The 27,668-nt window shown below is 44.7% G+C and overlaps 1 protein-coding gene, 1 long non-coding RNA gene and 1 other non-coding gene across 11 annotated transcripts in view; all 3 read left to right on the plus strand.

Annotated features, from left to right (window-relative positions):
- RAB11FIP4 (RAB11 family interacting protein 4) overlaps positions 1-15,587 on the plus strand; it is a 107,075-nt gene extending 91,488 nt beyond the window's left edge. For 5 of the 9 annotated variants that reach the window (XM_051634605.1, XM_051634610.1, XM_051634611.1 and 2 more), the window contains 12 exons: positions 850-1,073; positions 4,633-4,824; positions 6,334-6,468; positions 7,668-7,703; positions 8,617-8,716; positions 9,101-9,204; positions 9,747-9,887; positions 10,418-10,499; positions 10,749-10,886; positions 11,352-11,510; positions 11,835-11,978; positions 13,738-15,587. In XM_051634605.1, coding sequence (XP_051490565.1) covers positions 850-1,073; positions 4,633-4,824; positions 6,334-6,468; positions 7,668-7,703; positions 8,617-8,716; positions 9,101-9,204; positions 9,747-9,887; positions 10,418-10,499; positions 10,749-10,886; positions 11,352-11,510; positions 11,835-11,978; positions 13,738-13,854 — 1,572 coding nt within the window. In that variant the 3' untranslated portion in view covers positions 13,855-15,587. The remainder of the gene's footprint in view (positions 1-849; positions 1,074-4,632; positions 4,825-6,333; positions 6,469-7,667; positions 7,704-8,616; positions 8,717-9,100; positions 9,205-9,746; positions 9,888-10,417; positions 10,500-10,748; positions 10,887-11,351; positions 11,511-11,834; positions 11,979-13,737) is intronic. The other 4 variants (XM_051634606.1, XM_051634607.1, XM_051634613.1 and 1 more) reach the window with 4 other exon arrangements.
- Positions 15,588-26,870: 11,283 nt separating this feature from the next.
- On the plus strand, positions 26,871-26,942 carry TRNAT-CGU (transfer RNA threonine (anticodon CGU)). The gene has a single exon. It is a non-coding gene; the product is annotated as a tRNA-Thr (tRNA).
- On the plus strand, positions 26,900-27,530 carry LOC127391649 (uncharacterized). Its single transcript, XR_007891099.1, has 2 exons — positions 26,900-27,200; positions 27,360-27,530. It is a non-coding gene; the product is annotated as an uncharacterized LOC127391649 (long non-coding RNA).
- Positions 27,531-27,668: the final 138 nt, after the last annotated feature.

Below are 27,668 nucleotides of genomic sequence, written 5' to 3' on the forward strand. Positions count from 1 at the left end.
ACTGGATGGGAGTTGTCCAAGCAGTATTGTGTTGCTATGTGTCAACCAAAGGACGGAGTAAAACCTTAGCCTTCATTTTTTCAAATAAGAATTGTTACTTGTGCCTCAGGGACAAGTAAATAGAAAACAGCTTGCCTTGGCTATTTTGAGTGTTCATGGGACAAGAAATGCCCCAATGCAAGAAATGTTCATGGGTGGGTGGGAATGAACAGCACGAGCAAAGTGTTGCAGTAATGAGAATGATGTCTTATTTTAGTTGATACTTAATCAAGACGTGTGGTTCCAGGAAGCAGGAACAGACAGCTTTATGTTTTTTTCCTGCTCTCTTATACCTTTGATTGCCACCAAGACTTGCCATAGATGTTTTAACACCTGCCAGCTCTTTTTTCACCTTAAAGATTTTTGCCCAACCTTGAAGGCAGAGTAAGCTGTTAGACTTATCTGACTTGCTTTTTTTAAAAATCGATACTACATTAAGTCACTGAGAGTTGGTCCCATGATTGTCTTCTTACAAAGGGTGCTTCTTCTTATAATGAAAAAGTCTTTGAGGATATCTATTACTTCAAGTGCATTTTGGTAGTAAATTAGGGTGAAACTGACAGCATTTTATACCTGGGTGTTGTGTCCCTGTCTCCTATAGGAGAGACACCAAGTCAGAGACAGTATCTGAGCCCTTCTGGAAGGTGCAAGCTGGCCTTTGTAAAGCAGATCAGGCTTTTTGGTTTATGGCTTTTGTTCAGCATCAGTCTTGCTTACCAGGATGTACAGAAATTGGGTTTTGCTTCTCCTGTATCCTCTTAAGTGCCACGAAGGATGATCTGAATTGCCTCCCAATTCTTCCTTTGCCAGGGTGGTGAAATCCCGGACTGTGCCTACTTGGACAGCGAAAGCGCCTACATCGAGTCAGAGCTCTTTCCTGATGACTACACGATGACTCTAGCACAGCAAGAGGTTCACCATGAGTCTGACATGGACAGTGCTATTGAGAGTGCCCAGAGCTCGGAGGCCTCCGATGTGTGTCGGAGTGAGGAGAAGGACAGTGTGCTCGGTGGCCTGTTTCTGCCCGGTGACAAGTGAGTGGTGATTTTGCCCCATGGAAGCCCTGCTTTGAGGCATGTGCAAAACAACCAGGGAGGAAGGAGCCTTTATGTCACAAATCCCTACTGTGGGAGGCTGTGGATGCTTGAAGGATTTAGAAACTAACATCCATTTACAGTGTAGGGGAGATGGATGTCCAGGTCCTCTAAACGGCTTAGACAGTCTCAGCCCTGGGGCTCCTTCTGGCATGTTGTGTGAGCACTCATGGGACTTGCATGTTGTGTGTTAAGTGAAAGTGTTGGGTCTCTCCAGAATGGATCACTTCATTAGCATCCACCAAAACTTAGGATCTTCTGTGTTCCCATAACTTTTATCTGCTGGAATTAAACCAAATACTTACTGCAAAGCAGTACAACATGGGGAATGTTGCTTTAGTCTTTTGCACCTCTAGTTATCTGAAGATGTGGACTCTGTGGATTTGCTTTGCAACTCCATGTACCGAGTTAATTCTGTTTGTTTCTAATTTTCCATAACCTTTAGTGTGCAACAGTAAATTGTGTTTAACACAGGGTGTCTTGGCATGTGTGTATAACCATAGCTTGCTGTTAACACAAAGAGTGTCTAACCCTAACTTGACTCTTCCCAGGTGTGTGCCTGGGGGTACTGGTAAAAGTCGACTGGGGGAAAGGGACCCAAATTGATTTAATCCTGCTTTGAACTCTGTTAATGCAGAACAGAGTTTAGCTGGACTTGCTTTGTAAGCTTCTGCCCTGTTTTCCCTATTTTTGGCTGGTTGTCTTGGTTTGTGCCTCTTAAGCTTCCTTCATTGCTAAGGCAGTCCTCCTTCTCTCTCCTGGGCCTCCTCAGGTGCTCTCTGTGCAGCCTCATCCCTACTCTCTTCCTGAATTTCTCAGCTAGCTGAGATGTGTCCTTTTCCCATTTACCTGAGCAATCCCAGAGACTTTATCAAGATAATTCCGGTTTTCATCAGCTCTTTATCAAACTAGTCTCCTTGCTTTGCCATCCCCAGTTCTTCAAAGCACCCATCCTTGCAGTGAATTACTTTTATCCATGCTGTATTTGAAAGAAATTATCTTTCCTCCCAGCTGTGCCATTCAGGCTCTTGTGAAAGGGGTGCATTCTGCATCCTGTGCCATTCTTCTAGGGTGACAGGAACTGCTAAGAGCTACTGTGCTACTACTAGTCTTGGTTTATCCTCCAAGGCTTCCTCAGCTTTGGTAAATCTCTGGGAAACTACTTGGGAAGCTTCATGCTGTAGTGTTAAAAGACACGATGGAGATCTTTACCTTAGCTAAACCATGATACCTGCTTGTTGAAGAGGCAGATGGGTTGTGTATCAGATGTGTTAGCCCTCTGTGAAGTCCTGCTCTGAAGAACAGGAAATAGCTCTAAAAAAGCCAAACAAACCTGAAAGCTTCCTTCAGAAAGACTTTGTATGGGGTAAAAAAACCCCACTTTTAGAAACTCCCTCATAAATGACTGTGATTCCTAGACACTTTCCAGCCTGCGGCTGGTTAGGAGTTCAGGATCTATCCTGAGGATGAACTGTTTCAACTCAAACAGTTTTAAGGTTTGGCAAAGCTTACAAATAACTACAAATTAAAAGTTCTAAGCAGTGTTACCAGGCAGGTCCAGCAGTGGTGACTGCATATACCTGCTGTAAGAGAAACTTAGCCAGGCAATGCATGAGGGATAAGGCTGCTGAACTCATCTGCTGGCAGGTCATGGTGTTCCAGGGCTATTATACTGAAGAGCTGATGAAGAGAAGCATAGATTATTATCCCAACTGAGGACTCATTATTTACCTCGATCCCTGGTGGAAGTTCTATGAGAAGCTTCTTTCTAAATTGACTCGGTGTAACAACATTGAGATTAAAACAGCAGTTGCAGTCACACAGATCATAGTCACCCAAAACCTTCACAGTATGTCTGTGGCACAGCAGCTCTTTATGAATAGATGTTAGTGTGATGTGTTGAGCTTCTCACTAATCCATTTCCCAGCCAAGGAGCATTGTTAGATAAGTTTGATCTATTTCGAGTATGAGTATTCCTATCTTCATGGACTTCATCCTTTAATAATGTGCCAGGCTTGGCTTGCCCTAATTTCTGTTAATGTGAATTAGATAAATGAATTGCAGGTTATAAATGGATCTCATCAAAGCAGGAGAAACAAAAGAGCATACATCTGAAATGTTGGCAGGCTTCCTTTTCTACTAATTGCTTCTGGAGGGAAGGGATATGCAAATAATGGTTGCACCATCCACCCAAGGAACACTGTTGCATCTCTTTTTACAGCTTACAAGTGTAGTATTACAGGAAGAGGAATCTCCTTGTCTCCAAAAGTGCAGGGCATGGTTAAGAGGCTCAAGGTAAACCTAAAAGAAATGTAGGAGGCAATATTGTTGAGCTGCTGGAGAAGTGCATCAGCTGGGAGCTAGGGTCCCGTGGCTCAGCTAGCAGAGTTGAAGATATAAGCACTGTGCACTGAAGCAAAAGGAGTGAAAACTTAACCCAGTGTGCACTAAGTGTCAGCAGATTGGATCAGTGCCTTGTCTGTGTTGCAGAGAGACAGCAGATTCTGCTCTGTTAGTAGCAACACTGATGTGTTGGGCAGCTGCAGGGCTTCACAAGTGCAGCGTGTGGTTTAGACCTCAACTGTGCTTTTTCTGTAGGGAGAGCTTTGTTTATAGGAACTTGTATGTGAATCTCCTGGCTTGTCTGTTTGAATGCCTTACTGAGATGGGAGTGAGCAAACCTCTAAAATATCTGCCTCTGCAAGACAGGACACTGCGTGACTGGACTCTGGGCAGGAGAATCACCGCTCACCCTCTACAGGAAACTTGCTCCATTGTATCAGATGTGATGTCCTCAACACTGCTCTGCCACCTGCTTTCCTATGGTGCCTCTGCTGATCTGTTTTCCTATATGCCTCTCTCTTGAGTTCACAGAGTCCTGCTGTTCCCTTTCTGTTTGACTTTACCTTAGGTACTTCTCTGGTTGTAAAGCAGCCTTTTCTTGTGGTCCCTATCTCCTCTAGAAGTGACATTTTGCCACGAGGGAAGGAGAGGTGGGAACCCAGCCTGCATTAGGTCACATCAGTAGCTTTAGGACTCTTTGACATGCAATGATCTGAGGGAGAGGGTTAATGGGGATTACTGGGAAACTGCTTCTGGAATAGAGCAACAGCCTCTGCCTTGTACCTGTTCCTCTCACTATCCCATGTGTTTCACAGTTGTCTGCAGTTCCTGCATTCAGAGCAGATGTCCCATAAGCTGTGGTATTCACCACCATGTGAAAATAATGACTGAGGATTGTTGAGGTGTGCTCTTGAAAGTGAAATGGTTTGTGTTTATCTGACCTGTCTCACAGACAGCTTGTTCATAGATTCTCAGGATCTAGTCTTTCAAGGTACTATGTCAATTGCACATCAGATATTTAGCACATTGGGTTTTTAGCGCAAAGTGAGTGGGTTACAGCTTCCAATGACGGGACGAGCTGTAAAGGTGGAAGATGCCATGTGAGGCAAGATGCTATCAAAGTTGGCCTTCGAGACGTTTTGACCTCTTGTTTCAGGTCAAGTCCTCACAACCCTTCTGCAGCATCTGACCTCTCAACCTATTCTACCGCCTCTCTGATCAGTAATGAAGAACAGTTTGAAGACTATGGGGAAGGAGATGATGTGGATTTTACTCCCAGTAGCCCATGCCCTGATGATGAGACCAGAACCAACGCCTACTCTGACCTTGGCTCATCTGTATCTTCCAGGTTGCTCCTTATTCCTTAACAAACAATTTCTCAGTTTTGTTCCTCTCTGAGCTTGGGTGACCATACCAGAGTTTACACTGGTTACATAGACTCACCTTAAAAAAACATTTTATTGGTTCATTTTCTGCCCTCTGATTGACAGTCTACACTTAATAATAAGGGCTATAGTAAATATGTTGTTTCTGATAACCTCTGTTGTGTTCTGTTGAAAATTACTGGGCTTTTAGAGATTTCTTTCTATTGCAGACAGTAGATTTCACAGTTAGAAGCTAGCGTTGGAGTTACCTGCTGGAAACCAGCTTAGTGCTGTGCACCAGCCCTGATGCTGAGGAGGGAAAACCTGCAAGAGAGCTGTTTTCTCTTTAGTATTCTGATAATACAAATCCTTATCACTAACCTGTAAGGTGAAGTGCTGTGTATGGACAGGGGTTTGTTTGAAACAAGCATCCATACTGACTTTTAATATCTTGGAAAACATAAGGAAGTAGCTACTGTCCGTTAGGAGCTGCTACAGTCCACCAGTTTCCTGGATGTCACCTCAGTCTCTAGCTCTTACATCCTCTGACCAAGTTAGTTGCTGATTTTAAAATCCTTCCTCAGGCTTGGGGGTGAGCAGGGCTGGGGAAGAGTTGAGCATGAAGATGCTCCAGGATTTGTCGGCTTGGATCAATAGCACATGAAGGTCTTGTGCTTCATTGCTATCACTGGACAAGCTCACTGCATCCCCCTGTTCTGCATGTGACCCCCATGTGCTACCCCCTCTGTTTCAAGCACTTCTGCAATCCAGCCCTGCCCCCCTGTCATGCATGCCGAGCCAGCAGCCCTCTCCTCTGCCCCTCATGATGATGGCTTGTGTCCTCCATACACTATTTCCTCAGGTTTACACAGCTTTTTCCATTCCCATTCCTTGGGCTGTGTGCACTTCATGCTATGATTGCTCTGTGTTATGAGTTCATTTTCTCTTTATCATTCCAAGAGCTACTGTTGTTGCCTCTCCAGACCTATGTCCACTTCTTCCTTTCTCCTCATTCTAAGGTTCCTTCTGTCCTACCATCTGAGGGGTTGTTTTTGTGAGTGCTTCTTACCAGACCACTCTGTTTTTCCATCTTCCTGTCTTTCTCTTGGAGAAAAGACTCTTGAGGTTGCATGCCAGGCTCTAGTGGGAAGATGGGCAAGATGAGATGGGGACACGGCTGATGTAGAACATAGTGATGTAGCTGCTTTTGCTACATGCATCACATGAACTCTTTACCTTGTCCTGTTTTTTTGGTCACCCAAACTGGTTCTTTCCACTGACACCCAGAACACTTCCTCCTGTAAAGCCCCAGCTCAGACAGGTAGACTGGCCCTAGGCCTAGCATTTTCCATCATCATCTCTAAGTTAGATGATCTGCAGTTAAGAGGTGGTTCCCAGAGTCCTTCTTCTGTGCTTCTGACACACAGTCAAGAGGAAAACCCCTTGTGGGTTGGTTACTATAGCCAGTAACGTCTCTCGTTTCCTGCAAACAGTGCTGGCCAAACACCCCGAAAAATGAGGCATGTTTATAACAGCGAGTTACTGGATGTTTACTGCTCCCAGTGCTGCAAAAAGATAAATCTACTCAACGATTTGGAAGCCAGGCTGAAAAACTTGAAAGCAAACAGGTAAGCAGCCTATTGCACTGCTTTTAGCAATGCCCCTGAAATCAGGTCTGCCATGCTGCTTAGTGCAGATTTACAGTTATCTGCCGTTTTCTCCAAGGGGGAAGGAGTTACCTAGCAGATCCCTAGCTATTGTGTATAACCTTACATGCACCTCTCCTAAAGCTGTTGGTCAGCAGAGGTACTTCATTCCTATGGGATTTTTCTTCTTGTCCTAAAGGGAACTTAGAAAAATGATGAGTCCTATGGCAGAAGTGACTTTTGGGCTTCTTTGCAATTTCAGCTTTTTCCTTACATTTCTGTCTCTGCCACTCCGTCCCCTTCTAAACTGTGCTGAGCACTTGGACAGAATCCAGTGCTTCCTACGCTCAGGTAGGGTTTTTGAAGGAAATTATTTGGTGGTCTTTTAGCTCCCCCTAGAAACTGAATGTGAACCCTGCCCGTCTGCCTAACCCTGGGCACAGAGAGCACTTACATGTCAGCACAGCAGCACAGGACTGGACAGGAGCAGTGCTTCTGCCCTGGCAATGAGTGTAACACCCAGACCATGACCAGCGAGGGCTTTGGTAATTTTGTGAGTGAGGCTGTACACACCTGGCTGAAAGACAGTGATGCCCTGACAGAGAGGAGGGGCGTGTACACAGATGTGACATCCTCATATTGAGAGATATGGCTGGATGTTTTGATTTGGTTCTAGTGCTGTTGTCTGGAGTCTGGTCTTTTCATTTAGATAATACTAGTCTCTGGCTGCAAAAGGGAACTGTAAAAATAGAAAGCATCTCAGTTCCTGTGCTGAACTGGGAAGCATTATGGAGAAATATAAACTAACTGTTTATAAATCATCTAAGAACTGGGAATCCAGAAAAAATGTCCATCACTAACTCGATGTCGCTTTGTGGTGTTTCTAATGTTAGTTTTGCTCTGATTTACACTGACAAATCTCTGTTAAATATAACAGTATTTGCAAGTTGACTTATTAATGATCACAGTAATCTGTGACTCCACTCATCTTCACATTGTTGGTAACTGCAGCTTTTTATTAAGTTGTCTAAGAAAATGGTTCACAGAATCATGTTTTTACTTCATTAGAAAACGCAGTATTATATTTCGTTGTGCAATTCAGCTGGAGTTTAAATTGAAAGAGTCCAACACTGATGAAATAAGTGTTTAATTCCCATATAATTCCTTTTGTATCCATGTAGCCCTAACAGGAAAATATCAAGCACAGCCTTTGGAAGGTAAGAGTCTTCAACTTCTTTTTATGAATACATACAGAACAAGTTGTGTAACAATTCCATAAGTAAGGGTGGGAAGAGAGGGGAGGAGTAAGTTTAGGAATACAAAAATGTGCCAAGACAAGTTTTCAAGTGCAGGGGCCTGTATTTGGATAGGAGTGTTACAGAATATAAAAGCCACTGCCAGTCTTGGAGCAGGCCCCTGAATTGGAAAGAGCTCTGTTAAGAACAGATAGTTGGTTCCTTGTCTGCTAGCTTTGCTCCTTTATGGTGCTGTTCCATCAGTCCAGCTATTGCTTCTTGCACCTTCATAACATGGGCCTTTTTGTTGCTGTAGCTGAAATGGAAAGGAAAGGAAGAGCATCCTTTAAAAAGGACACACAGAATTGTTATCTTCCTTTGAATGACCGACCCCTGGCTGGGGAGGGCGGCAAGTTTCAAGAATATTTTAGATCATCTCCAGTGTTATGTATTCTGACATTGTTCTGTAGTGGAAACTGCTTGAGATTTCTTTTTTTCCCCCTGTTTTTTAAAGATCTTAGATTTTTAGATGAACCAGGGTGCAGTGGTGACCTGCACCTTTTTTTACCTTATTAGACATTTAAAATACGACTTGGTGCATCGTGTGAATAAGGCTAGGTAGTTCTTAACTATGTTAATGCTGGTGGCAGATCCTATCAAAAGAGACAAAGAACTCACACCGTAGAACTAATGTCATTGATTATGCTCAATCTGACTTAATTTAGCTATTAGCTTCTCATAAGACTTGTGCTTAAGCAGTTGTAATTGTCACTGAAATGATTGCAGAGATTTTAGCATTGGATGTTCTAAGTGCAAAGCCAGGCTATAAGACAGTGCACAGACTCTTTCTCTTCCATCCTTATCAAGCAAAATAATTACCCTTCTGATCTTTCAGACAACTCTTCCACAACAGTAACTTCAGCAGCAGTAATGGCAGCACAGAAGACCTGTTCAGAGACAGTATAGACTCCTGTGATAATGATATAACCGAAAAGGTGAGAAGCTGTGTGCGCTGCGACTGACGTACCCAGCAAGATCCTGCATCCTCTTGCTCAGTTACCGGTGATCTGAAGGAGCTCATTCAAAGTGTCCTTCATATTCCATTAATATGACTTGGCTTCACAAAAATGCAAGAAGTGTGCAAGTACAGATCTAGGCATTGTATTAGTAACTCTTTACTGTGTATTTGCATTGATCACCTTCAAGGAAGATGCAGTGTCTGCAAAACTCAGAATTTTAGAGCTTGATTTTGCTGCTGGCTTTGCAGGGAAACACATCCCCTTAACAAAGGGTAGCATATCTAAATGCCAGTTAGGAACAGTGAAGGGATGTGTGAAGAGAGATTCACACTCTCAGTTGTTTTCCACTTCCCCATCCAGGTAACATACCTAGAGAAAAAGGTGACTGAACTGGAGAACGATAGCCTGACAAATGGTGACCTGAAGAGCAAACTGAAACAAGAGAACACACAGCTAGTTCACAGGTAATGAAGGACAGAGTCAGTTTACTTTATCATGTTAGAGAAGAGCTAGAACATAGTTGGAGGGAGGGAAGATCTCTACCTGCAAAATATGACCAAGTCTTCTGCCTTAATGCTGACAGACAAAATAAGATAAGGCTTCATCTGAGAAGTCCAAGTGGGACTGAGTTTTCAGCAAGCAGAGGCTTTCCAAGCAAGTTTATTAGTACACAGATGTTATTAACTTCTGCAGAGCAAGCTCCTCCATTATGCTACCACTCAATTTTTTTTCTGACATGTAGCAACAGCTGAAGGTTGGGTCATAGTCCCAACTTCTTGAGACTGAAAATGAAAGACTAACAGATGAACTAATACTATTTGATGCTGTGCTTATTGGCAAGATTAAATACCAATACAGATATTGGGAGAAGCTAAATGCCAAGAGAGATGGTGAAGTAGAAGGAAATAAAGGAGTGGGGAGGAAAAAGAGAGGCAATTCAGTTGAACACTTTTATTTTTTTAAGTACTTGTGAAGCTGCTACTGAAATGAAATCTGATTTTCTTAGAGTTCATGAGCTAGAAGAGCTATTGAAAGACCAAGAGACATCAGCAGAACAGACTCTGGAAGAAGAGATAAAGAGACATAGAGAAGCATATAGCAAGTATGAAAAAGAGAAAGGCACTGAAATTGAACTGCTAAATACAAGGTAACAAACATCTTGATGTCACCCAGAACAGAGTACAAATTCTTCTTTTCTTCATCTTTACTTTGCATGTAAACATAGGCCATTCACAACCAGACAGTGCACAGATGGTTACAGGTTAGTAGTTCTACAGAGTAGCTGTGCTGGTTTATGTTTAATGCCCAAAAGCTGGAGGATGGTTTACATTAATGCTTTAATCTGTGTGGCCCATGTAGACAGCTTAGCTGGATATTTGGCATGGGTTCAAGGAGGAAATTGTGACCAGCTGTAGCAAACATTGTGCCTGCATTTGTTTCTTCCAGCCTAGTTATTTTAGGTACCTCTTGTTATGAATATAAGAATCTGAGGGGCAGTGTAGCAATTCTGGCCCTAAACACAAAGAAACAAACAAATCGCACGATAGCTCCTGAGAAAATGTGCTAAGATTAGAAAGATTATCTTGTTTGGTCTTTCTGTCAAGTGGAAGTGAAATGACTTTTTAGAGCATGCCATTTGACGAGGCACTTACTGCAAGAATTTTGTCATTGACACAGGGTTCAGCAACTGGAAGAAGAAAACGGTGAGCTGAAAAGCACTGTCACCCGACTGAAATCACAAACTGAGAGATTAGATGAGGTAAAAAATCTCCTGAGTGCTTGTGCAATTTAACAGCAGCTTGATTTGTGTAAGAACCAACTCTTAGTGATTGGCCCAGTTCATTGGCTTGCCTACCCTAAACAAGAATATTGATGAAATTGGAACATGGGTCACCTTTAGTGGCAGGAATGCCAGTTTATGAGCAGCTATGCCTCTAGATTGGTGGTGTAAAACTGCAGAGGGCTCAGGCACTTGCAAGAAAGTTATGAAGTTCCCTGTTTGTTGTAGGAAAGGCAACGGATGTCAGACAGGTTGGAAGACACCAGCCTGCGCCTGAAGGATGAGATGGATCTGTACAAGAGGATGATGGACAAGCTGCGGCAGAACAGACTGGAATTCAACAAGGAGAGGGAAGCCACACAGGAGGTGGGTGTGAAAAGGGCTGTAAGACCAGGCAGTCGCATCTCGTCTGCATGGAAACCCATTTGAAAAAGAATAGGCAGGATGAACACTGAAAATACATCACCTAGTGAATGTATTTCTGGATTGTGTTTCTATGGAAGGGGTACCCATAGAGCAGTGAGTGCTGTAAGAACACCTAATGAATGGCAATCCCTGACCCAAAGGGTTTACAATTCCTGAGAACTTGCAGCCTTGTATGTGTGCCCTAATATTTCCTTTACTATGTTTAGAAGGGGAATTATACCTCAGACATGAAGCTTGGAGTTCAGAGCTGCATCCAGCTCTGAAGTGGTTTAAGTGTCCTGTGCTTCCTTAGAAGAGCAAGTGGCTGTGTTGTAGGAATGTGCTTGTGTCAGAGTAGAGACGCAGCACAAAGATGACTGCTGGCTGGGAGGGCTGGGGGGACATGGCCTGTTTGCATGCCCACAGCTCATTGAAGACTTGCGGAAAGAACTGGAGCACTTGCAGCTGTACAAGCTGGAATGTGAGCGTCCTGGACGTGGGAGAAGTTCTTCATCCAGCCTGAGTGAATTCAATGCCAAAACCAGAGAGGTGGAAATGGAGCATGAAATAAAACGGCTGAAGCAGGTGAGCAGGGAAGGGCCCCTCGATCCACATGAAAACTACAGCCTGTAGCTCCAACCCCTAACACACTGCCTTCAGATTTTGTCCCCCCCTTCCCACACAAGCACGAGACCTGCATTGCCTCTGTCTAGGACTGCTTTGCACAGGCAGTGCACATTGTGCACAGAGGAAATACCTGTGACTCCTGTCACTGATGTAAGAGGGTTACTATTAACTTGCAGCCCTGCTGTATGTCATCCAAGCTACCCGTGATTTTAAATATTTGCTTATTTTTAGTGACACCTTGTAGAAAAAACTTAAAAGCAATGCCTTTTCATCCTTAAATAGGAGAATCAGAAACTTCGTGACCAAAATGATGATCTTAATGGACAGATTCTAAGTCTTAGTCTTTATGAAGCTAAAAATCTCTTTGCAACGCAAACAAAAGCCCAGTCACTGGCTGCTGAAATTGATTCTGCATCAAGAGATGAGGTAATATGTTTTTTTAATCAAGTACTACATCAAAAAATATGCTGTTTTCAGTGTAATTAACTGTCAAGGCTGAACTCTGTGAAGCTGACAAAAGAACAACAGAAAAAATCTGCTTTGCTAGAGAAAAGTGTTAGAAGAATGCTTTATATCTAACAGTGTTTTGGATGCTTCTTGAACTCTTCCATTTCTCTCTCAAAAAAATGGCATTAAATCTCGGTGAACTGTTTTACAATGGATTTATTTTAACATCTTGTCTTTCAGAGGGTATTGTGCTATTATGACATTAATTTAATAGAGAAATTACCATAGCTAGTTACCTGAACTTTTACTCTCTGTTCCAGCTTTATTTCTAATTTACTTCAGTAACAAGCTCTCACTTAGATCTAAATTTTAGCTATATATTCCCTGTAGCAGAGCTGAGTTCTTGGAGAAAGAAGGTAGTATGCAAGTAATAATCTGGTAATGCTTTGGAAGATATTACAAGAGACCCATTTGTATATGAGTCAAGCTGGTACAGCTTCCTTTAAGCTTCAGGACACGTAGTGAGATCAGGCCAATGGATATGTAAGAGCTGCCAGGGAAAAAAGGTTAGTGATGAAGGAGATCAAAAGGAATTGTTTCTTCTAGACAGAACTTCGCATTTCTTCTTCAAGCGAGGAGTCCTGAGAGAAACCTTTTTATTACCCAGTCTGTACTTGACTGACCTGACCCCATCTGCCTTAGCTCCTGGGCAGTCCCTTGCAGTGAAGTGTGTACTTGAGTTTCCCACTGAACAGAGCACTGTGAAGGAAGGCTGTTTAATTGTTTAACTCTAATTAGGTAAAAGCTAATTGGGCTTTTGCTATTGTCAAGACAAATTGTTCTTGTCCTTCTGAATCTCATGGTTCTGGCTCATGCAATACCCAGCAGCCCCCCTCTAAAGGAGGACATTGCCTTGCAACTGTGGCCCACACGTAGTAGACCTCACTGACCTGCATAAACTTTTCCTGTTATGCCATTTTTCTTGTATAATCAAAACAAAGGGAAGAAACTGCAGATCTAGGGTGGAAATTTTGAAGGCCATTGGAGATGGACACCCACATTGCAGCAGCTTTAGGAGAATCTGGAGCTCTGACACTCCTGGGCAACTTTGTCAGTTTGGCATTAAACATGCAGAGTATAAAAAGCAAGCGGTCTTCATCTTTGGAGAGTTTGAAGGGCCTCTCACAGCTCAAAGATCTAGTGAAATATATATTCAGAAGAATATATTCAGTGGGTTGTTCATGAAGAGTGTGTAGCTGTGCTGTTTTGGGTGGTGTTGGGTTTTTTGTTTGTTTTGAGTGTGCACATGATGCAGAGGCAACCCACATTGTTCCCAGTGCAAAACACTGAAATCCTTGTTCTGTTCAGCAGCCTTTCATGCAAAGTGCTTTAGATTTCATTAGATATGAAAAGAACTGAGCATCACAAAACTCGTGCACTGAGATGAAGAAACCCATCTGTGGTGTGGATGCAGAATACATTGGTGTGTTAGATGGGGAATTTGTTTCAGATGACCTGCCACAAGGTCCCTGGTGATGACTGTTCACCACCTTCCTTCATATGAAAGATCTTGAACATACAGATTGTTGATAGTAGAGATACAGGGAGGAGTTAGAGCTAGAACACAAGGAAGCTGGTGATCCTGAGCAGGTGCTAGTCCTCTGCTTGAGTGAATTCCATGCTGTTATGGAAACTAGTGAGAATATTTCATGAGTAACTTTGAGATGTTGTGTTTCAGCTCATGGAAGCCCTTAAAGAACAGGAAGAGATAAATTACAGGTTGCGACAGTATATGGACAAGATAATTTTGGCAATCCTAGACCACAACCCATCTATCTTGGAAATAAAGAATTGAAAAGCATATGAGAAGGAAAAGCAGCAACTGCCTGATATTTCTGCACATACCACTGGATCTAAACAACACTCTGATACTGTAAATTAATCTATAAATATATATATACACTATGTGTGAGCGTGGGTGTGCGGGTGTGTTTATATGATGTTTGGTACACTGTTACTTGTCATTGGATTGGCTTGGTTAGACTTTTTCCATGCACTTTCAATACCTGTGATAAGATGGATACTGTATATTAATGTAATAACAATATAACTGGATCATGCCATTTTAGATACTGGACAAAATGACTCTACCTCTAGTTGTAAAGGTAAAAAAGACAATGGGAAACATATGGATGTGGCTCTAACTTTAGGAGCAAGAATTGTTCTTTCGTTCTTCCAGGAATTTGGGTACCAGAAACCTATTAACTTACCCAGGTTCAGTTCCTGACTGGTGCTGACTGTGTAAATTCCTATTTGATTTTGGTTTGGTACTTAAACTACACGTAATATAAAACAAACTTTGGGGAAAAGGAAAGACACAAAAGGGAAGAAGAGGAAGATATTGCGGAATAGTTGCTATTTGTGAAAAAAAAAAACAACACACCATCCACTTGTTTGCCACTGGCAGCACAAAGTGCTTTTTATGTAAGATCACTTTGGAGCCTGCTTTGGGATGCTCTGAGCCAGCCTGCTCTTAGGTGTGTGTGCATGTGTGGTTTTCTTATGCCAGGGTCCCTGTAGCATTGAGGCTAAGAAGCTCTTCAGATCTGTTCCCCTATTTTCAGGGGTTTATCATGGGTCATTAAGATGAATTATGGGATCCTGCCCCTTCCTCTCACCCTTAATTTTAAAAATCTCAAGGCACACGTTTCAGTTCTTACAAAAAAAAAAAAAAGAAAAAAAAGGCACGAAGTATCCCACTTTGTGGGGAGGAGGAGTAGCCCTTGAAATTATATGTTGAGTTGCTTTCCCACCCTAGACACACCACCCTACTTTCAGATGGCATTTTGTGGGCAAGCTGTGGAAAGGACTAGGGGAGTCCTGACACAGGGGTGGAGAGAAGCCTGGTGTGGAGTTACTTGTACCTGTAGGGCAGTAAAAAGAGCTTGGTCTTGCAGAAGTTGCCAGTCCAGATCGAGTACACACATCTGTGTAAAGCTCTGAACAGGGAACACATCCTGATTTAGATGAGCAGTTGTGCAGGTGCTTAACTTTAAATGTGTACTGTGGCTGCTCATAGAAGTCAGTGGGACAGAACATAAGCTTTAAAGTTTGAGTGTATGCTTAAATGCTGCCTTAAATAGGGATGGACTTCAACATGTGCCTGTGTTCTCCTGAGCTGGATCTGCATACTGTAGGGCTAGGACCTTTTTAATTAATAATGTAGTTTATATAATGAGCTTATGAAATTGTTTTGGTAGTTGAATGCTTAAAAAAAAATTATTCCGTGCACTTTTTTAAAAGTAAAAATTCCACACTTTTAATTCACACTGGCACAGAAAAATCAGGCCCAAGTATCTGGCTTTCCCCGATGCATAGAGATGTTTCTTCTATTGAATACACTTCCCAAAAGAATGTTACAGTAGCAATGACTGTGCTTTTTGGTGTATTTCTTGCTGTTGGCAGTGTCTTGCCCCTAGTATTCTCTTGATGTATCTTGGTGTGTATATGTGATGCATTTTTCCTGAATTTGAATACATACAATATGTATTCAATTATGGATGTAAAAAAATATATATTTTTCTTCAACCTCTGTGCTCTTGCCTTCAGTGATGTGTTACTAGAGTGATGGGAAGGGAGTGAAGTACTGAAATTGGGCTTTCTTGAAGGCAAGAAAATAAAAACAATTTGTTTCTATGTATCTGCATTAGGCAGGTGTAAATAACTGGAAAGCAAAAGAGACCAGAGCAATAACTATGGGACACAAGACCCCAGTGCACAAAGATGTCTCTAGGACTTCAGTGCTCTGGGAGAAATGGTGCAGTCTTGTTTAAACTGTGAAGTCTTGGGGCTGGTTTCCTGAGGCTCTAGGATAATCTGAAGGGTTTAAAGACTACTCCTTTGCCACCTGGGGATGGTGTAAAATGTCCTGTGCTAAATTGCAGCAGCCTCTGTTTGTGGAGAAGCAGGTGGAACACCACGGACACCCCATGCATGCGCCTTGCCCACCTGCTGCTGCTTCTGGATGTGCCACCCAGAAGGTAGGAGAGGATCAGCTGAGCCAGCTTGGTGCTATGTGCAGTCCCTACCTACAGGACTCTTCACCTGCACTTCACTGGTGGCATTGCCCTCTGCATGGTGCTGTGGGTGCTGCCAAGGACTTTGCTCTTTTTATAGGCCACAGAGGACTGTTTCAAACTGTTGGGTGGCTGTTGTTAACCTGCTGTGACAGGGCTGGGTGAGCCAGCAGCCCTGCTACTGGAGCCGTGTTTGGTAAGTTACTCTTCTGTCCTGCTGTCATGCAGTGGTTTTAAAGGCAAGTGAAGCTGTTGCAGGTCAGACTGGTGATGGAATGTTTTCCCCTGAATATTTTTAAATAAATTGGACTTAGCTTCAAAATCTCAATAATCTAAAACTGTTCCTGTGGAACATCAGCAAATGTTGAAGATTATTTCACTGAAAATAATGCTGAGCACTTGAGAAGCAGATTGCCTGGCTTACTTCACGGAGACCACAGAGCCTGTGGACGTGAACAGAAGACACAACTGTAATGACAGCCAAGTTTTAGTCCAGGTAATTATCTGAAAGAGGTAAATAGTCACTACTATTGACAAATAGTCACTAAATCGGGCTGAAATCCTGAAAGCAGTGTACTAGCCAAGGGAACCTAGCAGCGGATTTTTCTAAAGACTTGCAGAACTTCCTTTTTAGCTCTGCACCCAACTGCTTTAGAAGCTCTTCCTTCCTTCAGTGTTTGCATTCGAAGAGTTGTCTTACCACCGTGTTGGTGGTGTTCGTAGCTTTGTTTTATTGCATAAAGGAGTTGTACTGCTCCTGTAGGGCCCTCGACACGGTGCTGCTTTCTGTTGTCAATCAAATACGTATCCAGACACTTGCTGTGTTTGACAAATGTGAGGTGCAGGTGGGAGCCAAATTTCACTGGCAGATATATTTTCTTCTGAGGTATGCACCTCTAAAAATACTAATTAGTAATTGCAATCTTAGCTGGAATAACTACAGTAACTACAGATATTAGACCAACTTGTCTTACAGTCCAAGCCTTGGAGAACCTTTCTATCCCAGAAAAGAAGTTGTCAAGTTTTATGACATGAAGGCAACTTGGTGATTAGGGACCACCTGATGGGTCACTTGGGCAGGGAGAAGAGTAATCTGATATCAACATTGCAGAGTGCATATTTTGATCAAGTGCCAGACACACACATTGGCAGAGCAGAGAGGAGATGTGGGAGATAAGGAGGCACCGGTTTTAGTGTCTATTCTCTGATAGTTCCTATTTATCTACTGTGGGTTTCCTTTGTGCTCACAGCCCAGCTGGGGAAGTAGAGTCTGGCTCTGTGTCTGTGCTACTGTTGGTGGAACAATAGCTTCACTTCCCCGGGTAAATAACTTCAAACACAGAATTGTGTCATTCTAGCAATAGTTAAATGCAGAAAACATTCTTGTGTCAAAATTGTGCTTCTCATTTAACCCTTGGGGATGTAAACACAGTCCAAGGTACTGTATCTTGATCTGCTCCATAGCTGACTGTACTGCAGGTTCTGAAAAGCTAAGTGATCTTCTGGTCAAACCAGTTGCAAACCACTGCAGGTGTTTTGTACAGTGAAAAAATTACTTGCTTCTGACAAGAAGCTGTCCCCTGTCAGGCTAATCCCACACACAAGCTACTGCAGGAAAAATATCTCTTTCAGGACTTGAATTTAAGAGTACCTGAAATGTAGTCTCTCAAGATTTTTCCAGTACTGTCTGCTTCCCTCCAGACATCAGTCTTCAGCTGCTGCCTAATACTGGTTTTGGAGTGTGATGCTGTTTCAAAACTACCTTGACATCAAAAGAGTATTTTTCAGCTTTTTTACTAACTTCTATTGAAGACTCAAGCTGGTTGAGAATTTGTCATGTTTCGAAGTGCAAGAGTGACAGACTTTTTAATATGCAAATCTATAGCAAGTCTCAAAAAAACATATAATCCAGTACACTTGCAGACAAACCTTCCTTTTATGGTCTTGGGAGAAATTCAGATGTTTCTCAGCCAGCTCTGTGGGAGCTGAACACAGCATTAATAATTCTCAAAGATAAGTGGCATCAACAAATATTTTGCTGTCTGAATGCAGCAACTCAATGTGTACTTAGGTAGAACTGCATTGCTCTCCAGGGAGGATCTTGGCCTACAATATTTGGGCTGCCTAATTGGGCTAGTAATTGAAGGCTTGGAAGCTGACACAGAAACACACATTGTGGCTGCCGAAGTCAGGCACTGCTCAGCAGTCTCTGCATCCTAGTGCTAATGGCATGTGATGAATCTAAGAACTAGGATTTACAAATAAATGAGTACTCATTTTTCTTTAATGGCAGTGAATATACAGTGGTTTTTTCTTAAAACAAATGCTGGATGGTGTGGTCTGAGGGATTTTTTCCAAGGAAGGAAGGAAGTATCAGCTGATCAAACACTTGCCAAATCAGTGGCTTGGCTTATATTGACTTGAGTGAAAACTGACTCAAACTTTAACTGAGCAGTTCCTGGTATTGGCTCTGGTGTCAGTAGCAGTGCTTGCCTTCTCATGATGTCATTTGTTACTCAAGGAACATTGTGAAGGAAGCATGAAAAGTGATGTAGCAGAGCTGATTTTAAAGGATATAGTTGAGCAGTTGCTGGCGTTTTGTTCCTTTGCAGCATCCTCAGGGTTGTTTTCTCAATATTTTTCAATCCAAAATATTGATCCTAGGAGCATTTTGCTGTTGAAGGACATGGCGTGGTGTGGGTTTCTTATTTAATGAATTGCTACATATGCTTTTAGAGTTTGATAAGGACTGCACTGTTAGGTCTCAATCCTGTAAACCTGCATAATGCACTGGGAGTTGCTCTGATGTGCAAGAGAGTAATTTATTTGTGGGATTCTTCCCCAGTGTGTATCCTCTTGACATTTACCCTCTTGGTCTTGACCCCAGCCACTGGTCCCACTGTCAAGAGTGTGTGCCTTGGGGCAGCCACTTGGAGCAGATGGGAGGGACAAACAATTTTCTTGGCTTCAGTACAGCTTTAGCTACTGAAATGAAGAATTTTAGCCCTGTCTTTATACCAGGCCAGTCCTGTCCACACCTTTTGTGTGGTCCTGAAAACAAGCTGTATCACATCTACATGACAAAATGATGTTGCTGTTTCTCATTATGTGCAAGCACGTGGGGTGAATAAGCCTCTAGTACATCCAGGTGAGGCAGCACTGGGATGTCCCAAGTTTTGCCTTGATTCTGTGTAGCTGTCCCTTATGTTTGCCAGGCACAGCCCTGCTAGTTTAGCTCAACAAGCATCCCATATGGATGATGAGAGCAGCCCTTTAAGATAGAGACATCAGCACCTGGGGTCACTATACAGTAGTTTGTCACACTGTGGAGCCAGCTGACAGTGCTACATTATGTTCCTTAAGCTTCTATTTATTTTCTTTTTTGCTTACTGGTTTAAGCCTGGAAGTTTTGTTCAACTGTGAGAATAGTTCCTATTCCATCATGTAAGTAGAGAGAGATTATTTAAAGCTTAAACCTAATGCAAACATATGTTAACAAATGTGGACTTCTTTGGTATCATTTGGACACCTACTGCTGGGGTGTGTGTTTCTTTTTTATGTGGGTGTTGTTAGAAGTGCAGGTGTGACCTCTGAGCTTCCAGCTGTTGCATCCCCATTCTCAGCAGAGTGACATTCACCCTGGCAAACCCTCCCTTAGCCCGTTGTGTCCTGGTGAAGGGCAAGGAGGTGATTGTCCTGGCAGGGACACGTTCAGTCATCACATGGGAAGGGCTGCAGCAGGGTTACTCCTCCACCCAGGCAGCTGCAGTGTGGATCTTACTCTCCCCAACATCAGCCCCATACTATTCCATACCTTATCCATAGCTAAATTACTCTTGCTTTGGAGAAAGGATGTCAGAAGGGGAACCAAGAGTTGAATGTCATTTCAAGCCTTTAGTATGCTACAGAGCAGTAAGTGTTGCACTGACAGTATGTTTAAATACTGGGATATTTTGAGAATTACTGCTAAATCAGTTGTGGGGGTCATTTGTTTTGCTTTGTTGCACAGACGGTACTTCATAATTTTTTGCATGATTACATATTTTAGTACTTGTGCCTTTTACTTCTCTGTTGTGAAGGTACATTTTATTTTCACATTTTATCTCCTGTTTTGGGCACTTTTTATATAGACTTTTTTTCATTTGATCTTTATCTCTAGTTTTCATGTGATGTACATGTGTATATATAAAATAGATCAGTTTGTATTCATGTGCCTCTGAGATGTAAAAAATACTCATTTTGTACAGGTTTTTTTAGAAGCACTAGGTCATGTTCTAAATTATGTAGCAAATGAAATTTAACATAATTAGCAGTTCTTTGTCTTTTAGAAATGTTGTGTCAGATGGCTGGTCTCTTTTGTAAGGTAATGTCACATACACACTCACCAGATTTATTGTTCTGGTATCGTTATGAGACAAATTCTATCCACTTGCTGGTTTCAGTTAATTCAAAATAATAAAACACCTAAGCAAATGTTGCCATCCTGACTTGAAAATTATTGGTTTTATTCACACTAAAGCAAATTTGCTTCTTTTTATACTTGAAATGGACATCAGACCAAAATCTCACTTGAACATATTGCCAATTTCAGGTTAAATTCAGTTCTGGGATTATTTTTGTGGGAGTGGTTTACTCTGCCTATTGAAAGGGAAAGAGAAATAGCATTACCAGTTCATAGATCCTCCTTCTTGGAGAGGGGGAAGTGCTTTGGATCACTTGTTTCCTCCTTGCTTCTGTAGTAGCTTTTCATGAGGATGGACCCTGGATCTGCCTGACTGGAGATCTTGCTCCAGCAGATTTGAGCAGATTTGAGTGACTCACTTTTCATATTTTGGCAACTGTGGAATTAACTTCCCTTGGGGGTTTGTAGCACAGCAGTCCTGCAGCATGTGGGAAGCTAAATAGCTGCATGGTAAGAGTGGGCCATTTGTAACTGACGATTGATGACCGGGTCCTGGAAACGTCCTTTCCTCCCACCAGCTCTTACTGACCTGGTGTTTTCATTTCTTGAGTGTTGACCCCCTCATCTGGTGAGATGCTTGAATTGTTCCCTCTCTTACACCTTGTGGTCTATCAACATCCACCAGGCCCTGGTAAGTCACAAGAAAGAAATCATCAATATCCCTTACATCTTCCAAAACACAGAGCTTTGATCTTTGAAGGATTCCATTCTCGTGGAGCAGAATTTTTTAATTCGTCCCTCACTTGACAGATTATAAAGCTGCCTTAGAAGTAAGGAGGTAGTTTTAATTTTGACTTCAAAAGCTGCTCGGTATGAAAATGAGCAAAGTCCACTCACTACATTGTTACTGAAAAAACCTGAAAAAGGCAGCCAGCAAAAGTGGCGTATGACTATTTTGAATCTTGTTCTGTGATTCACAACACAACTGAAGTGATGTCAGTACTGTTGCAATGTGCCATTAGACTATTTTCTCTGTATTTTCTTGGAATACTTTCTGGGGACAATGAAGCTGTCCTTGCTAATGTGGGTCTTTTCAGGTAGCTGTCATGTACAATCAGATATGTAAATAAATTATTTGCTTTCCCTGCATGACTAAAAAGTTGTCTGTCATGGGTGACTGAGTCAATGTCCCTCCTTGCCTGGCACATGCTGTGTAGACCCACCTGTTTCTGTGCTTCGTGTAGGAAGGATTGCACGGTTCTGCTCTTGCCTGCCTGAAAGCCAGCCTCACGAGCTCTGGCCGAGTTACACAGGTATCTCTAGGGAATGAGTTTGTCTCAGTATGTGCCTTATCTGATGGCCACAACTATGTTAAATTTCCAGAAGCTTTGTGGAGTACAAAATGCTGAAGCTCCCCAGGACTGACCCATTAATCTCAACACCCACAGCGCTCCCCTTTCTCAGCGGATGGGAACTCCAGCTGTGAGCTGTTTGCAGGATTTGCAGCCAGCTTTGTAATCTGACTTAAATACAATTATTTGCTGACCCGCGTGTCTAACGAGCGTGTGCCCTGACTCCTTTCCTGGGGAGCAGTGAGCTGTGGCGGGGAGGCCACAGCCTGAAGCCACGTCCCCAGGGGGGCCTGGTGCTGGTGCTGAGAGACCCCCGGGGCTGCAGAGAGGAGGTTCAGGCAGGGCAAGAGGCCCCCGGGCTGCAGAGAGGAGGTTCAGGCAGGGGGAGGGCTGTCCCTGCCGCCCCCGGCCCGCGCGGCTCCCGCTCGCAGGTGCGTTCGCTCGAGCCCCGCGGGGCGGGCCGGGCGGCGGCGGGGAAGGAGCGGGGCCCATCCCGGGGCAGCGTGTGGGGGGACCGGGGAGAAAAGGAGCCCCCCGGACTGCTGCAGGCTCAGCGCAGGACTTGCCGCGTCGCCATCACCACCGAAACGGGCCCTGCGTGAGGCGGGAAGAGGAGGATGCGCCGGTGCTGCCAGGTCCTCTCGAGCAAGACTCTGAGGTAATTATTTTTTTTTAACCTTCTGTTTGAGCTGCCAGACTCACTGGCCTCTTCTCTGGCCTTCGTTTTAACTGCTAGAGTGAAAAAGTAACCAGTAAGTGATGAGCTGTTCGGGTTCAAGGCTGTTTTTTTGCCGGTCTGCGTGGAGGGGAAGGCCGCGCCGGCGGTCGCTGCGGGGACGGCCAGCCCTGCCTCTGGTGCCCGTGGGCTTCTGAAAAGAGGGTTGGGAAAACGCTGCTGAGAGAGGTGCAGCCCCAGTCAGCCTGCAGAAGTGCTGGGTGCTTCTCACTGGGAAAAACGGGGCCTGTCTGCGGGGCGGCTGCCGGGGTGAAGCGGCTCCCGGAGCCGCGCGGGTGGCGGCCCCGGCCTGGGAGCTCCACACGGCCCCGCTGCCGTGGCTGCGGGGGGCTCACAGCTGCGCTTCCACGGCTGATTTCAGCAGCTTTCACGTTTTATCCTGAAAAGCTACTGCTACCACCTGCTTCTTCATCAGGTGTAAAAAATTAAGAGTTTTGCACAAGTGTGAGCAATGGTGAAGGGTGTGAAGCAGAGGAGCAGCAGGCCTGTGGTGTATTGCTTAAAATGTAGAGTCTAACGTGGTTAGCTCTTTGCATCCAGCTGGGCTCGAGTCAAGAGAGCAGGGTAACGGGAAGTTTGAAAAGTCAGTTCAAACCTTGCAAGGCAAATGTTTTCCTTTAAAAAGCATTTTGGCGATCTCTGAATGATCACAGTGTGCAAACTGCTTTGATTAGGCTGTCAGTAGTTTCTAAACCTAATAGATACATCTTTTACAGTATTGTTCCGTGTAGTTGCTGGGCATCTTTTCCCCCAGTAGGTAGAGACATTTGGGGAATCAGAGCAAAGACAGTGTATAAATAATCCATGGAGTAACCTACCTGCATGTTATCTTCTCAGGTTTTCCCCAGATTCCTCATGGCAGTGAGATGTTGGATATTCAGATTTATAACAGCAGGCTCAAAGCTGTGTATGCTAAACAACTGTGTACGCTAAACAACTTTACCTGAGAGACAGTTCAGTTTTGTTCCCATAACTCAGCCTAGCATGCTGTACTATTGACCTACTTCCAAATCAGTTGCTCACTGGTACACAAGAAATGCACATGGGTAGATAAATTAGCTGTTACTCTGGGCATAGAAGTACATCAACACTATGTATTTCAAAGTCTGTAATAGTTTCTAACAAATTATGCTGTTCTGACTGTGCTGGGGAGAGATCTGAAAACCTAGGGTCATTTTGCAGCCAGGAATTAAAGCTCACAACTCCCTTAGAGGTGATTGTTATGTTGCTTTTACCTTTTAGGGGGAAAGCAAGGAAAGGACATGGTGTTTGAAGCCAGACAGAGGTTAAATGAGACAGTAGCAAAGTAGGAAATAGGTTGCAGGAGTTCTGACTCCTGAAAACTTGGATGTTGGCAAGGGGAGCTGTTACAAAGAGGAAATACATCTCATATGAGCACTGAGTGAGTACATGGGCCAGCTCCTGTAGTCTGGCAGCAGGCTCTGATCTCCTCATGTCTTGGCAGATATGTATTGTTCAGCATAGCAGTCTCAAAGCTGTGGCTTTGATGCTTTCCTTTGTTCTGCTTTCTGCTCTTCATGGCCCATGTTACAATGTTTTCCTGGATCTGTGATGGCGGGCTTGGGATCTGGAAAGTGTTGCTCCACTGTCTTTTGACCCACATAATGCAGCAGGGACTCTCCTAGCTTGCATAATTCGGGGTGAGTTTTGTCCTTGGAGCCAGCTGCTTTTTGGATGCAAAAAGGGGTTAGAGCATATGACTAGTAAATTGAAGTTTGCCCCAGATGTATAACCATAACTATTTGGGTTAATGGTGATTTTAAAACAACTTTGCAGTGATAAGGTGTAAGCATATCTTCTGACATAGTGCTTAAACCCTCATCCCTCACACTGAGAGCTTTGTGCCTTAGCTTGCTAACAGAGGTAGTCAATATTTTGATGCGATAGCGTGTAACATAAGGCTTGCAACTTATGGTACAGGCTGTTTCTGAAGGGAAAGGGAGAAGAACGGATAACTGGGCTGTGGCACCAAATGAGGTAGAAGGAATTAAACTGCTGAAAGGCTGTGCTCACTTTTTTCCCTGTTGTACTGTAACAGAAGAAAAATGCAGGTTGTGTTTTGTGAAACACTGTCTCTCTTGGCCACTGTGTGTTTTTTCTTAAGGTGCTCAGGCTGCTACTTAAAATCTGAATGGTCACTGGGCAGGGTTGCTCTCAGCCCTTCAATAATCCCCCGGTCTCCTGAGTACTTGTCCTGTATGACAGAAAAAAACAACAACTCCCCAAGCCTCTCCTTCAGCCTCTTTGCTCCAAGCATGGGCTGAGGGGCCGAGCTCTGGCTGTGCACAGCACACATGTTTGGGGAGGGCTGCGTTGAAGCAAAGGAGCTGGCTTTCATTCCAGGAAAAGTGTGTGTTCAAGGTGCAGCCCTGAAGCCCCCAGGCCCCCGCAGGGGAGCAGCGGGGCCGGGCGGTGGGTGCAGCGGAGCTTTTCCCCAGCAGAGGACGGCCGGGCTCTTCACATCACCGGAGCTGCGGAGGGAGGAGGGGAGAGAGCTGCCAGGGCTGCTGTGTGCAGAGGGCTGGGATGTGGTTCAACACCGTCTGCCTGAAACGCAAAGTCCAGGGCCGCGGTGGGTACAGGACGTGGCTGAAAAACAGCCGCGAGTTCTGTAACCCCACCAGCTCCTGCCACCCTGCTGCTTTCGGCTGAGTTACTCTGGGCACCGGTGGGGTGCTGGCTTCCCAAGTGATTGTAGCATCAAAACAGTAAACTTTAGCATCAGAGACCTGCCTGGAAATAGTTGGCACAATATTGATATTAACACTTAAAAGTGTGAATACGCCTCAGGAAAGCAGGTGTTCCTCTTTGGAATGAGCTGTTCAGACCTCGTATGTTTTATTGATTTGTGGAAGGAGCACGTTGCAAAGGCAGCGTGTACTCTTGTAATAAGGATTGTGTAACTCGGATCTGGTCAAACAGACAGCCTGGGTACAAAATCCTAGGTATAAAGTAAAAAGAGGGATTGTATTATGTCAGAGTGGTAGTGGATTCTTACTGTGCCTGAATATTATTAGGTTTGGTTTATGTTTTTTGGAAGGCATATGTAAGTCAAAAAATAACCAGATTACTTTCTGCTGCCCGGCAATGGTTGGAAGCTAGCAACCAGGGAGGAAAAATTCACTGCAAAGCTAAATAATGGTTCTAAACCACATCCTTCAAATGCTTCCCTCCTGCCCTACAGCTAGTGGTGATAAAAATGAGAGCTGATTCATTTCTTGGGCTTTAACCAAGCATTAGCCATAAGACTAAATATTTGGTAGCTGGAAACCCAAAGGAGGAAATATTAATAATGTAGTATTGTATTTATGATTTATGCTATTATGATTTTACTATGTAAACAGAAGATAATGGGATTGAAGTAAAATGTGAAAATTCAGTCTGAATATCAGGAAATACTTCCTGACACAAACCCATGTTAGATTGCTTGATATTGTCCCAAGGGAAGGGGTGGAAACGCTGTTGCTTGGCACAGAGTGATGGGAGGCAGGGACAGCCCCAGCCGGGCCTTGCGGGGGTCCCACCGCGGGACGGGGCCGCGCCTCCTGCGGGCAGGGCTTGCTCCTGCTCTGGGGGGGAACCTCCCTACCCCCAGAACTGGGAGATGGAGCCAGCACCCTCTGGTTAGCAGGTGGCAGAGCCCGGAGAGCAACGGGGCTGAACGTATCAGCTTCTGGGTAGTCTTTTTTCCATACAAAATAGCTACTATTTGTTTCCTTGAGCAACTCCGTGTTTCTGTCGGGATGCACAGCTTTAGTCTCTCAAGAGAAGCAACAGTTGTTAAGCAGGAGGAAGAAAAACAGGTGTCCACCAGTAATTTCATGTTTGTTTGGGGTTTTTTTTCCTGGTGCCGGCGAAACCTGACGGGAAGGGTCAGTCCCGGGGGGACCGCGGGCGGCGCCGGCAGAAAAGGGACTTTCTGCGGGATCTCGCCGGAGGGGCAGAGCCGAGCTCCGTGGGCTGGGAAGGGCGGCCACAGCGCTCCGCGGCCGCCGCTGGGGGACGCGCCGGGGCACGACCCGCCCGTGCTCCCGCCCCGCCGCCCGGGGCGGGTCCGTAGGGCCCGGCCCTTTCCCGGGGTCCTGCTTCGCGTCCGCACGTGCCTGCCGGAACCTCCGCCAACCGCACCGGCGGGCGGGCGTCCCTGCGCCGTCCCACCGTGCTGCAGCCGCTGCCCTGCTCGGGCTGGGGGCCCGTCCCGGCGGGGCCCGCGCCGGCCGCGGCTCCGGGGCCGCTGCCCCCGGTGGGTTCCACTGGCGGCGCGGGGGTGTCGCTAGCCCGTCAGGCGCGGTGGCCAAGTGGTAAGGCGTCGGTCTCGTAAACCGAAGATCGCGGGTTCGAACCCCGTCCGTGCCTGCCGAGGCGGTATAGTTTGCTGGCAGCCCCGTCCCGGGAAGGCCGCGGATGTTGCCTTGTTTGCTGCCCCTTTTTGCTGTCGGCCCCCGGTATCGGAGATCGGCTCCGACGTGCGACCGGGGGCAGCCCAGCGCGGCGGAGCGGCCGCGGATCGCGTGAGACGGGCACTAAGACCAGGGAAGTGGCCGACGTCCCCGTGATGTCCCCCGGGGTGGCAGTGAGTGGCCGCAGCCCCCCAGGGCGGACGGGGAGCCGCGGGTGAGCTCCGAGCAACCCCTGGGCTGGCAGGACCCTCCTGCCCCGGTGTGGACGTGCTCGCACGCTTGTGCCAAGGGAGCAGAAACCACTTCTGCAGGAGGGGTTGCTTTTTCTGAACCTAGAAGCACTGAACCCCTCTGGCTTTTACTTTCTCTGTAGGTGCTGGTTTTGATGGAATTCTCACATACAGAGCCCTTAAACGGTAGAAGGAGGCCAAATCCTGGAATAACATAACACAGCTATGGAAAGCTTAGTGCAGTTGTACCATTTACACCAGAACTAATCTTGATTGCTTGGCTCTTAATACATAAAGCTGTGCAAAGCTCTGCACGTGTGTAACATCACTTTGATTGTTAGTGCTTTCAGACAGCTTAAAATATGTAAAGAGTAGAGTCATTACATTGCAAAATTGCAATAGTCATATTTGGGAAGAGCTGGGGATCCTTTTCCAAAAAAACAAGCTGCTCC

This window comes from Apus apus, chromosome 17 (genome assembly GCF_020740795.1).
Source record: "Apus apus isolate bApuApu2 chromosome 17, bApuApu2.pri.cur, whole genome shotgun sequence".
Taxonomy (NCBI): Eukaryota; Metazoa; Chordata; class Aves; order Apodiformes; family Apodidae; genus Apus; species Apus apus.